The sequence below is a fragment of the Tenrec ecaudatus genome, chromosome 1, assembly GCF_050624435.1.
Source record: "Tenrec ecaudatus isolate mTenEca1 chromosome 1, mTenEca1.hap1, whole genome shotgun sequence".
NCBI lineage: Eukaryota > Metazoa > Chordata > Mammalia > Afrosoricida > Tenrecidae > Tenrec > Tenrec ecaudatus.
The window spans coordinates 77,784,571-77,798,455 of NC_134530.1; the positions used below are offsets into that span (position 1 = coordinate 77,784,571).

The window sequence follows — 13,885 nt, forward strand, 5'->3', positions numbered from 1 at the left end:
TCATGACGCTAACAGGACAAAACAGAACTGCCTCGCCCCACACAGGGCTCCAGGGCTATCAATCTTTACAAGACCAGGCTGCCACATCTTTATGCCGCAGGGCATCGGATGGGTTCAAACCACAGACCTATCAATGAGCAGCTGTGCACTTAACTACCGTGCTACTAGGGCCCTCTAATTCATGCATGTGCATGTTTGCTCCTTATATTCCTTACCCTTTATTTGATGGTATGAAGTTAGTATGGTTATGCCAACTACAAGTAAGAGATAAACATAGCATAAAATTCACCAAGAAAAAAATCTACTTTGTGAGTCAATTATCTATAATATTCCTCCAACCAAACCCTCACCCCGCCAAAAAAAAAGACTGCACCAAGCTAACATATCAAAACCATCTTGTTGAATCTCAATTTGGCATAAAGCCAATTTGGTATAAAACTATTTTAAGTTCTACTCAAAATTTACTCACTGAACTTAAGTGAGTGGATCACTGTAACACTAGAAGTTAGGAGAATATGTAAAAAGACTTAAAAGTTCATTAAGAATTAAAATTAAAGAAAAAAAGGAATTTTCCCATGAACTTTTTGGAGCCCCTTTGAGCCCTGTTGGAGTACTAGTTACATGTTGGGCTGCAATTCACTATGGCAGCAGTTCAAAATCACCAACCAGAAAGATGAGGCTTTCTACTCCTGTAAAGAATTAGTCTTAGAAAACTCAGAGGCAGTTTTATCCTGTCCTATAGGGTCACTATGAGTCAGAATTGACTCGATGGTGGCAAGTTTGGCTTTTGTACATACTCTAAACCACAAATTCACATGAGGCTTCTTCTTTGCTTTTATGTAATACTTTGATAACTCCACCAAATTGGCATTCCCCCCCCACTAGATCTTAAGATAATGTCTACCTAATTCACTGACATCAAGTCAATTCTGACTCATAACAACCCTATAGGACAGGGTAAAACTGCCCTGTTGAGTGTCCAAGACAGTAACTCTTTTTTTTTTTTAACAACTATAACCCTTCAGGGAGTAGAAAGCTTTTGTCTTCCTCTCAAGGAGCAGCTGGGGATTTCAAGCAGCAGACCTGTGTTTAGCAGCCCAATGTATAATCACTACAATACCAGGGCTCCTCAATGTCTACCAAGTACCTAATAAAAACATACACCTCACAGTAACTTTTAGACAAATGTTCATAACATTATTTATAATAGCCAAGAAGTGAAAACAACTGAAATGCCTATCAACTAAAAACAAATGGATAATAAAAAATGTGGTAAGCATATAAGCCCCCTGCTATCAAATCAATTATCAAATCAATTCAGACTCATAGCAACCCCGTCTAGGGTTTCTGATATTTTAAATATTTATAGGACTAGATAGTCTCACCTTTCTTCAGCAGAGCGGCTGGTGGTTTTGAATCACTGATCTTAAGGTTAGCAGGCCAATGCTTACCAGACAGCACCACCAGGTGTATTCAGTAAGCATACAAGGAAATATTATTTAATAATTAGGGGGAAAGATGCATTGATACATACAACAACATGGATGAGTTTTGAAAACATTATGCTACAAAGTCAAATACAAAAGGCCACATGCAACATTCCATTATAGAATATTTTAATAAAAATATTTAAAAAGAAAAAATATTAATGACATAATGATCAAGGCTATAGAGAAAAATTAAACAGGATAAAGGAACCAAGAAGTGTTACGGGTTAAAAGTTGCAAATTATAGATAAGTGACTCAAGCAAAAGGCTCATTGAGGAGGTAAAAGAGGTGAGAGTGAGCAGCATGGCTATCTGAGGCAGAGTGTTCCAAACAGATAAAAAGCAACCACAAAGGCCACACAATAGGTATAAGTCTACACCGAGGATCCTCAAACTTTTTAAACAGGGGCCAGACTATAATTTTTAAAAAACCAACTATGAACAAATTCCTATGCACACTGCACATTTTGAAGTAAAAAAAACAAAATGGGGCAAAATCACCCGGTGGGCTGGATCAATGTCCTTGGCGGTTCGCATGTGGCCCACGGTTAATAGTTTGAGGACCCCTGGTCTACACATTTGAGGAATGGCAAGTAGGCCAGGAAACTGGAGCAGAAAAAGAGTGAAAAACAAGACTAAAAAAAGGGAAAAGTAGTGAGTGTCACAGATAACACAGGACCAAATGGATCTTTAAGGAAACCACCTTCTACACTGGCAAAAAGCCACGGAGACATTTTGAGCAGGAGTGATATACACTGACTCATATTCAGAGTACGACATTAAAGCAAACGATGGGATAGTCTGTGTGAAGTAGAGATGATTACAGGTGCCCTACTCAAAAGCATGATCCTGATCTGCAGCAACAGTTAAAAATGCAATTTTAAATATCTGGGAGTGTGACCTAAGAATCGTTTTTAATAGGATTCCCAGAAAAAAAATAAAATCCCAAGGTTGAGAAGCCCAAGGCTTAAACCACTCTCCTCAAATAATCAGACTTGAATGGCATTCCACGATGTTGCCCTGCCAATAACTTGATGTTAGTCTTGAGAGACTCATGTTGATGCTGAACCTTTGACCAACAGAATTGTAATAAATTTGTATTAAGGCCCTAAATTTGTAATTTGTTAAGGCAGCAGGAGATAATATATAAGAACTTGAATTTATCTAATCCTTTTTTGTACATCCAGCACCTAGAACATTATCTCTGTATGTAAACATGGTCAATAAACACCTGGTAAATCAATCTAGCTCACGTTTTCCTTTAATTCTTCACTGTGATGTCACCTCGGTCAGTATTTTAATGTCGAATAACATCACAGCTGCAGCAACATCATTCCTATGAACTTTCCTTTAGTCGTCTTATAGAATTTATGACCACCTAACAGTTATGATTTACTGTGTTTGTCTGCCACTTCCCATTTGAATAGAAATTCCAAGAGGGCAATAATTCTTTTGTTTATTGTTGTATTCCTGGGGACCAGATTGGTACCAGGCACATAGCAGACACCCAAAAAATATATTCAACGAATAAATGGCAACAGGAAAAATGGTGTATTAGGTGAGAGCTAAAGTTGGGTTCAAAGAACATTGATATTAATCATATCTCAATAGGATTTACTAATTCCAAAATGACAAAGATCTGTATATAAAGATATTCTATTAACTTATACAGAGGCTATCAAAAAACTAAAATTATTAATTTGGATGCTATTATTTGAGAAAATGAGTTAAATAATTCTGAATCCAAGGTAGCTTCATGTCTGTGCAGAAATTCTATTATCTTTTAGTTCCATCTTTCCAAACTCTTCGAAGTCCACTGTATAACTTCAGCAAATATTATTTTATGACAGATATTTAAAATATTAGACACATTTATTTTTAAGTATTATACTATAATTCATTTTCATAAATATGTTAAATGAAATTTTTCAAAAGGATATTTACTTGGAAATACTTTCTTAAACTAATTCAACTTGTTCTCAATGTTGAGAAATAGCATATTATACTGACTGAAAATAAGCCAGTGCCAAAAGACAAATATTGTGTAATTCTAACTACGGTATATAAAATATCTAGAATAAACAAGTACATAGAGATCAAAGTTTATTCGTGGTTTCTAGGGATAAAAAGAGACCTAGTGTCACAATGACTGAGGCACACCACTGCAAACCAACCCACCACCAGCTCCACAGGGGACAAGTCCTGGCAATCTGCTCCTGTAAATATTACAGCTTTTAAAACCCTATAAAGCAGTTCTACTCTGATTTCTAAGTCACTGTGAGTGAGAAATGACTTGACAACAAACAAAAACCAGGTGTGAAGTAAGTGGAAAAGAAGACACAATGCTTAGGGGACACTAAGCTACTGTTAAGGGTGATGAAAAATTAGAGAATGATTAATAGTGATGGTTGAGAAACATATTATCACCCAACTGCACAAGTGAAAATTACAGAGATGGCAAATATTGTTACCTGTGTGCTTACCACAATTATAAAAAGAATAAAATTGCACTTAATTACAGTAATATATGGAAGATACTAGTTACCACAGCATGCCAACTATAGGTAAGATAATAACCTAAGCACTAATAAAGATTTCCCTTATTTTTCATAACATACACTTTTCAAAACGGAAAAAATTCAGAGAGCTGAGCAGTTTATCCAAAATTAGAAAATTACTGCGGGAGGAACTGTAATTCAAAACTCATGTCACTCCAGAACCCACACTCTTAACTAGCTCCCTTTGTCACCCTATTTGTTTTATTATTTAATACACATAAGCTTTTAAAAAAATCTTTTGCTAATTCAAGTACTTTATCCCATATTAAATGGTCTGATACATAGCATTTTCCAAACTTCAATCATTTATATACCACACTTAGATTGTTGTCACAATTAAACATTAATATTATTATTTATTTGAAACTGGCATTAAACTGACTTTCTAAACATGATACTATCTTAACGCCTAGCTATAAAATCATGATTGGTATTTTTTTTCTTATACACATCAAATAAGTAGATCAGTGAATGAACTGCTGAAAACTTGATTCTAACTCATAATGATCCATGTGTGTCAGAATAGAAATGCTCCATATGGCTTTCAATAATGAATTTACAGAAACAGGCCTTTTTGCCAAGTTATCTCTGGATGGACTCAAACCTCCAACCTTTCAGTTAGCAGCTGCAGCTGAGCACATTAACTATTTGTGTCACCCAAAACCCACTGGTATAGAATCTATTCCAAATCAGACTGACACTATCAACAGTTTCCAAGGCTATAAATCTTTACAGGAGCAGACAGCCTCATCTTTCTCTCTCTGAACAACTGTGGATTTGAATTGCCAACTTCAGAGTTACCAAACAGCTCAACACTTACCATTACATTCCTCAGGGTTCCTTGTGCATCACTCAGAGACTCCCAAAATAAGCACACACTACTAAAAAAAACACGTCTGTCTGTATGCCATTATCTGTGTACCACCAGAAATGAAAAGCAGCCATCTCTGAGCTCTTTACCAGGATTTTCAAATGGTACACACACACACACACACAGTGAGGTGCCATCTAGTTGGCTCCCACTAGACTCAACAACCCTTTAGTATATCAGAAGGACACACATGCAGTCCTGCGCCATCCTTGCAATTGTTCTCATGTTTAAGCCCATGCACACGTATATACTCAGGATTAGCTTCTATTTATTCCTACATCAAGCAAGTCATATATAGGGGGAGCGGGAGATTACTAATAAAATTAATTAATTCAAACAAAGCAAAGATCAGAATATACAAAACATGGGCAATGTTTTTAAACAACTAATTCAAACTGAAGTCAGGAAGCCAGAACCAAATGAACTGAATGAAAATAGTTCTCAAGTAGTTTCGATGGTGTCTAGCCCAGGTCTGCATCCAAGCTTATCCTTTGTCAAACAATTTGCTGTGCTGCAGTCAAAAGGATTTTTCTTATTTTGCATCACGTTTGCAGGGCCCTTCATTCTCCAATTCCTGTGTGCCTTTACAGTTTCATCTCTAACCACTCTTCCCTCTCTAGTCAAATTCTTAATCAAACCCAGTCTCACATTTACATTATGCATTCCTGAACTCTAAATCTACATTCTACAACAAGATGCTTCCTTTTTCAAGTCTCAGTCTGAGTTAAATTGTCACTTTACTCAACCCCATTCAAGCCTAGAACATTCTTTGAGATCTGAGTTGTGAAGAGTTTTTTTTATTTTTAGTTTTTGTTTTCCACTACAAATACATTTGGCACATGCAAGAAGCTCAATACCTAAGAGGGGCTTCAAAAAGTTTGTGGAAATTTTTCATTATCATTTTATTCTACTTTTCCATAAATTCTTTGAAGTCCCCCCTCAATATGTTTGACAAATTAATGAGCAATGTATAATTAGGTTTACTTTAAAGTACATACACGCCTAAAATAAATGTAAGGCTTTCTTTTTTCTTTTCAGCTTTATGAGCCAGCTTAGTAATGGCCTTTTTGTAAATTAAAGTAGATAAACTACAGGTAACTAGAGAACAATAATAGTGGAAAATCCCTCCCAAAATATAACTTGTAGGAAAATTCTACTTACTCAAATCATCAGATGTATCTTCAACTCCTGAAGCACTGTCATCAGAATCACCAATATTATCTGTGCATGTTTGTTGCTTTTGAGATGGTAGTGGGTTTTCCAGAGCAGATTTCCCTCCTTGAACAACTTCAATATTCACCTTGTCCACAGAAGGAAAGGAGCTCGGACTTTTTTTCCCAACCTGCTGTAATTCCTTCTGTCTCATGCTTTCTTTCAGAATTAAAGTAGACACGTTTTCTGCTGAGGCACTGGACACCTTTTCTGACTTCTTCTGAGAATTGGATACTTTCTCTGTTTTTCTCTGGGAATTAAGTGCCTTTTCTGCTGCTGTCTGTGAAGCACGTGACTTTTCTGCTATCACTGGTGAATTAGGTGACTTTGGTGATTTTTCGGCTTTTGCCTGTGAACTGGGTGTCTTATCTACTTTTGTCTGTGAAGGAAGTGCCTTTTCAGCTTTCATTGGTGAGTTAGGTGATTTTTTTGCTTTGCAATGACTTTGATCTCGAAGAACTAATCCCAAATCTTTAGAGCCTGGAACACTGACAGCATTTACCTTGCATGATTTAACTTCTGTTTTTTCTATACAAATATCATTTTGCTTATTTTTTTTACTACTGTTTCTAATTGGAGAGCTGGTCCCAATTTCTTTGAAAGATTTTTCATTTCTTGTTTTCAAAGTTTGATTACTTATAACTTTTACTCCTTTGCTTTCTTCACTAATGGCCCAAGCATTCTTCTTTGGTTCATGATTTTCAATTTTAGAAGTCTTAGATTCCTCCATTATTTGAAAACCTGCTTTCTTTCAATTTTGAAATTGTAAAAGGCAGATCTCCAGTAGTCTGAATTGTTTCCAATCCAGTTCAGGCAAGCAAACTGTTAGGTTAAAAAAAGAATATATATTATTTAAATCGAAAAACCTCATCAACAGTAAATGCTAAAACACATAAAAACTAATTTTAAAAATCTATTCACAAAACTGGAAAAAAGGTAAGTTGAAAACTCTGAGTAGTAAATAACAACACCATGTTTATGTGTGGGGAGCTAGCATTACTATGGAAATATGAAACAGCAAGAAGAATTTGAGAGAAATAAAAAGTTGCTCTACATTACTCAGAGTTCAGCTAGCACAAGGATGAAGACAATGTCCTAAAACTGATGTGATCATGATTATACAACAATTCTTGATGTGACTGAACTACTGAAGTGTATGATATATGAATTATATGCCAATAAAGCTGTTTGAGGGGAAAAATAATTTCAACTAAATGATAAGTAAAACTTACAAGTAATGATACATCACAAGACAAAAACAAATGGAACAAAGAAATTTAGGTCTCTATGTTCCATAAACAAATAAAAATCAAGTCCATTGTCAACGAGTCGATTCCAACTCATGGTGACCCTACAGTACCCAGTAGAACTGTACATAGCCCCTCTGAGACGGTAAATCTTTACAGAAGCAGACTGACCTACGAGGCCACTGGATCAAGTCAGTTACTGCTCACAGAAGACCCTATTTACAAGACTGTAAATCTTCAATGGAAGAGTCTCATCTTTCTCCTGCAGCTGACAGCTCTGAACTGCCAGCCTTGCAATTAGCAGCCCAGTGCTTAGTCCACTGCCCCCTGGTGGGCCCCTGATATGCCCCTAAGGAATCACAATTTATAAAATCCTAAATCCTTTATTGTCCACATTACTTTCTTTAAATGGTACCAATTTATAACCACTACTAACCTACTTCAAACTTTAGTTGCTAAACACAGGAAAACACTTAACAGATTTCATCATGAGTTTAAGTGAATTCTTCCGAAGGTAAATTTTTTTAACTAAAAAGAATCCAGTTAAAAAACAAGAACAAAAAAATCAATCTAAACCATTATGCTAAATCCAATAAGGCAGAAACAAAAGAATAAATGTTATGATTCCATTTACATGAAATATCTAGATTAGGCAAATCCACAAAAAGTGTGTCATAGATTACCAGGGGGAGGAAAGGGAAGAATGGAGTTTTTGCTCAATGAATAGAGTTTCAAATGGGTGATAAAATGTTGTAAAAATAAGTAAGTGGTTATGGTTGCACAACACTGTGAATGTAATTAATGGCACTGAATTGTAAACTTGATAACCTCAAAAAGGATCAAAATCTGTTTTGTTATAAAATATAACAATTAATTTGAGAGGGGGAAAAGCAAATTTGCAATCAGTACAAGCTACAAAAGTAAGGAATATTATATATTTTAAGAGTTTATTGGTATACATTTCACATATTCAATTCAATTGTTTAAACATAATTGTGAAAGTTGTGCATTAACCATTACAATATATTTTAGAACATTTTCTTCTTTCTTATACTCATTATTATTAGTTCTCCATTTCCCACAACCTAAGGAACTATTAACCCAGTTACTATCTCTATAGATTTACTTATCTTGGATTTCAAACAACAAAAAATAAATAAAACAGAAAACCTCAATATCAAAGGAAGCAGAAAGCAACAGAATTAGAAAAAATAAAATAAAATGGGTCAAAAGGGAAAACAAAAGATAAAGTATTAAATTTTGACCTATCTACATCTGCATTAGTTCACTTTCCAATGCACTCTGTCTGAGAGCAAAACTATTCACATATCCCATCAACAGTTACAGAGGATTCATTGAGGGCTTAATGTTGTATAACCATCAATGTTTACCTATTTCCAAATATTTCCATTCCCAAATTGAAAATGGATTTTGGGCTTTCACTGCCATCAACAGTGTTCAACAGACCAGGTGTTCAAATATAAGCTCTAATACCATTCCCTCATCTGGCCTTGGATTTTATTATTTACAGCCCTTGGAACCTTAGATGCTATTCCTTCCATTATAGCATCCATATCTTCAGTGAAGTCTTGAAGGCAAGTATCAAGTAGGGCCACATAACAATAAATTGTTTTTATATTGGGGTTATGATTAAGGAGACAAGCTCAAAATCAATTCATATATTTGCTATATATGTCCCTGGTCCACTTTAAAAACATCATTATCATTTTATTGGAAAACATAAAAAATGATTGCCATGGGCAAATGTTAATTCTATTGATAGGATCATTAATTTAGCTCACGGTACAGAATTTAAAAACTGTTGAGAAAAGGAAAGTTTACATATATAAGACAGCTTTTTGGACTAAAACATATGGATTGTTGACCTGAACAAATTAAAAACTTAAGTGACTGGACACTTTATACAAACAATGAGGGTTGGAGATGGTGCAAAACTTTTAATAAGACTCATTCACAAAGGCAGACTGTGCCTACTGGACTAAAACACGTCATAAAAACCAGAGAAAGTAATAAAGTCACAAATATATAGTAGTCTTTAGTTACCACTTTCTGGGTACCCTGAAAGTAAGAAATCTGAATCAAGCCTAATGACTTCCAAATTCATAACCTTGGGATATTAGTCATCTGCTTCTTCTCACACTATGTTGTCTTAGCCATAAGTCCAAGGGAGTATTTCCTTTTCATTAATCTGCTACAGGTGTGTTTTAAGGTAAGGTCCAGTTTGCTTAATGGGGTTTCCAAATCAGACCCTTCTGGTGTGGCCCATGATGGATGCTGTGCACCTCGAAAAGACAAAGTGTAACAGCCTGGTTGTCTATAGCATGTGCCCTTGGTCGCTGTGGCAGTTAGATGTTATGTCAACTTGAACTTGTTAAAGTGTAGAAGTGGAGTCCAATCTGTTAATCGAGTGGCAGCCTGTGATGCCTCCTTGTACATGTGGCCTTTTTAAAAGACAGACACTGGCAACTTTCCTCTCTTCCTCTGGCCCTTCGCCTTTCTGTGTCATTGACCTTCAGCTATGAGTCTAAAGAGGTCTCTAAGTAACACCAGAACCTTGGACTTGAGTTAGACTGGGTTGGGAATCTTTGATATAAAATTACTTCTTGATACAAAGTTCTTTATTATACATATATACATGTCACTGGGTTTTGTTTCTCTAGATAGCCTGCTACAGTCACCAAGGACAGGATAGAAACTACGTCAAAGGTGACTGATTAGGAACATCATGTGAGGCATATTCTCCCACTAGAGGTCAACGTAAGTATAAGTACGCAATTTTCCCAATGGCAGGTAGCCCCATCTGGTATACTCTCCAACAGAAGTGAAACCACCTTTTCTGAGACACACGTCTGTCCCACATCCTCCATACCTTGGGACTTGAACTTCCATTATGGTTCACTGAGCATCTCTGTGGATTTGGGTTGACCGTAGAACACTGTTATATGGCAGGTCTGATTTAATCGTCTCCCTCTCCCCTAACATCAGAAACCGATTCCAGTTAAAGTGATGCCTCCTATCAAAAGGGTAACTAATATTTTAAAATAAAGGTGTGATTCGTGGACGACGAGCATTAAGCAGGTACACTGCCTCATTTAAGGAGACTAGATTGGAAGATTACATGCTTGAGAACAGATGCCTGCTTTCATCTTGGTGCTTATCCTTATGGTAGTGGGGTCTCACACAACATTTGTCCTTTTGTTAATGATTAACTTTGCTCAGCGTAATAGTTTCTGGGGACATAGTATTCCATTGTGTGTAAGTACCAAAGTTTATTTATTCATTTTCCTAATATAGGTATGTTTCTGTTATATATATATTATGTATATATTGAATTATATTGTTATATATATTGGAATTTGGGCCGTTTCCAGCTTCTTGCTATTGTGAACTGTGCTGCAATGAGCATAAGAGAACACACATCTGTTTGTGTTGTGTCTTTTACTCTTTGGGGTATATACCCAGCAGAGATATTGCAGGACCATATGGTATTTTTATTCCCAGTTGTTTTAGGTAGTTGCCCTATCACTTTCCACAAAGACTCTATATGTTTACAAGCCCACAAGTAGTGTATAAGAGTTCCAATCTCTCAAAAACCTCTCCAGCATTTTTTTCCTGTTTTGCTTTGTTTTAAAACTGGACTCTATCACTGTGGGTAAAAAATATTTTGTCACAACATTCTTATATCAAAAGTACCTTTAATATTAAATTTCATGGAAATCGAGGTTTGGGTTTTTTTAACTGTTCACCGCGTACCCATGTGCTTTAATTACATTTTTTATTATTCCTGATTAGGTTAATATTTTATGTAACTGTAAAAACAAAATCATAATTATGCCTTTCTTCCAAGAAGCCCATGGTTGGGTTTAAATTGCCAATCTGTCAGTTATCAGGTAAGCACATTTGCCATTGCACCACCCAAGGACTCCTGAAGAGGCTCCCAAGTTTCAGTGTTCACTCTCTCACCTAAAGGGCTCCATTCCTCAAGATTCTGATTTTGAAGGTCTGAAACAGAGCCTGATAACCTGCATTTCTAACAAGGTCCCGAGGAATACTGATGCATCTATCTTGGGGATCACATTTGAACAATCACTATTTTAGGGAGTGACCCTAGTTGTAGAGATAAAGGGAAATCATGTTTGTGGTAGTCAGGTTTTATGTCAACTTGGGTGGGCCAGGCTTCACCCATGCTACCATCTAACATACCATGTTAATTCCATGATGGGATTTTCCATGGAGCAGCCAAGCAATTGTGAGGACAATGAAAAAAAATTTTTTTAACTCACTCCCATTCAATCAATACTGACTCATAGTGACCTGATATGACAGGGTACAACTGCCACTGTGTTTTTCCTCAAACTGTAAATGATTCTAAGAGTAGAAAGTCCCATCTTTCTCCCAAGGAGCAACTGGTGGTTTCAAACTGCCAATCTTTCAGATTGCAGCCTAACACATAACTGCTACACACCACAAGGGTTTCTTTGTAGGGAGAATAGCCTTGATACCATTGAGGGAGGCTTCATTCAAGGTATGGCCCACTCTCTGAATAAAGTGACAGTGTACAGACACTAAGTGATTTCAATTGCTGGGTTTAGATCCTGCATCTGGTCGTCTACTTCCTGTTACAAACCTTGGGTTCATTCAGCTCAGTATCAGCTGGAAGACCAGACTGTGGTCTTCCTGCTTCCTCTTTGTCAGCCCCTGCAGATACACAAATCAAGAGATGCCTTCAGGTTTTATCTGACCCATGGTCTGGAGAACAGGATTGGTAACAACTGTGAGTCATTTCTTGATTTCTCTTTCTATATATACTGACATATAAGCATCGCTGATTTTGCTTCTGTAGAGACCCCAGCATAACACAATATTCTCTTACAATCAGTGAAGAATTTTATAGCCTACCCACTAGTAACTAGACTGTAAACTCTATGAGATAAGAAATAATTTCTGATTTTGCTTACCATTGTAGTATCTTCAATGACTACCATAGTGTCCACTACAAAGTAAAATTTATTAAATGAAAAAATACCTTAAATAGTGTCTAATTGTTCAAATTTAAGAAATTCAAAGATATTGAATTACAGAGTATTATGCTGCTAAAATAGGATTGGAAAGAACTTCTTCCAGAAAGTCTTCCTGAATCTACCCTAACCCTCCTACCAAGACTAGGCTGAGGTATGTAAGTGTGCCCTTTTGCCTTAACTTTGATCACTTAGTACTTGAATTTTTATATGCTTACTTCTTATTTGGAATGTAAGTTAATTTTCTTTTTCAATTTCTTTTCATCAAATGCATCCATACAGCTCAAAAAGTCTGGAATACTACAGTGCAAGTCAGTATTAGTCTCCTGTCCACTCCAAATTTAACCCCTCACAAGTACACATTTCAAACCCCTTTAGCTGTTTATGTTTAAGTAGATATTTTGCTTTATATTTACAGATTTTGCACTCTGGAAAATACAGATTTGGCTCTTTCCATCATACTTCATAGAGACAGAATTATATGAATTCATACTTCCCCACTAAATCCACACTCTACATATTATGATTATGTAAATATTACTCACAGCTGAGCCAGATATAATGCCACAGCAGAGACTGCTAGTTTTCCATCAAAATTAATTTTCTCCTTTTTCCGAGGCACATGACTAGAGTACATTTCCCAGCCTTCCCTGAAGTTAGGCTGATCAAGTTCTTGCCTCTTCCATGCTCTTCCCTTCTCACTGGATAAAATAAAAATTCCAGTTTCAATCATTAAAAAAAAAATTGTGTTCTAATCCAGAGCAGTGAATCCCAAATTTTGTGCAAAGGAATCACCTAGAAATTTAATAAAAATGCAAATTCTCATTCACTAGGTCCAGAATATTAACATGTTTCCAATACTTGCCTGTACTTTTATCTGAACATATTCATGGAACTTGGGCATCTGATTATATATGAAATATAACATTTATGTACGCTAGTGAACACATATCCATTAATAATTAATGAGAATTAAACTTTGTTATGTTCTATTACTGTGTCTACTTGTTATTGCTGCCTGCCTTTTTAAATGTAAGGAATACTTATGTGAGGGTTTCAAACAGTTCATTGAGAAATTCCATTATCTTCTAATTCAAATTTTTCACCAACTTTTTTTTTAACTAGTTAATTCAACTGTTGTTTTATGAATCATTTTATTGGGGGCTCTTACAGCTCTTATAACAATCCATACATTAATTATTCAAGCACATTTGTACATATGCTGCCATCATCATTTTCAAAACATTTTCTTACTACTTGAGCCCTTGGTTATCAGTTCCTCTTTTTCCCTCCCTCCCCCACCTTCCAGATCCTTGATAAATGATAAATTATTATTTTCATATTTTACACCGCCCACTGTATCCCTTCACCTGTTTCTGTTGCTCATCCCTCTGGGGGAGTAAGGGGGGGTCATCCATCAACCACTGTGATCAGTTCTCCCTTCTCACTCCACCATCCCCCTACCCTCATG

The 13,885-nt window shown here is 36.1% G+C and overlaps 1 protein-coding gene across 10 annotated transcripts in view; it reads right to left on the minus strand.

Annotated features, from left to right (window-relative positions):
* Window positions 1–13,885, minus strand: part of TUT4 (terminal uridylyl transferase 4) — a 150,490-nt gene that overhangs the window by 110,187 nt on the left and 26,418 nt on the right. For 8 of the 10 annotated variants that reach the window (XM_075556100.1, XM_075556090.1, XM_075556064.1 and 5 more), the window contains one exon: window positions 6,078–6,950. In XM_075556100.1, coding sequence (XP_075412215.1) covers window positions 6,078–6,858 — 781 coding nt within the window. In that variant the 5' untranslated portion in view covers window positions 6,859–6,950. Of the gene's footprint in view, window positions 1–6,077; window positions 6,951–12,023; window positions 12,095–12,959; window positions 13,116–13,885 lie in introns of all 10 variants that reach the window. The other 2 variants (XM_075556073.1, XM_075556082.1) reach the window with 2 other exon arrangements.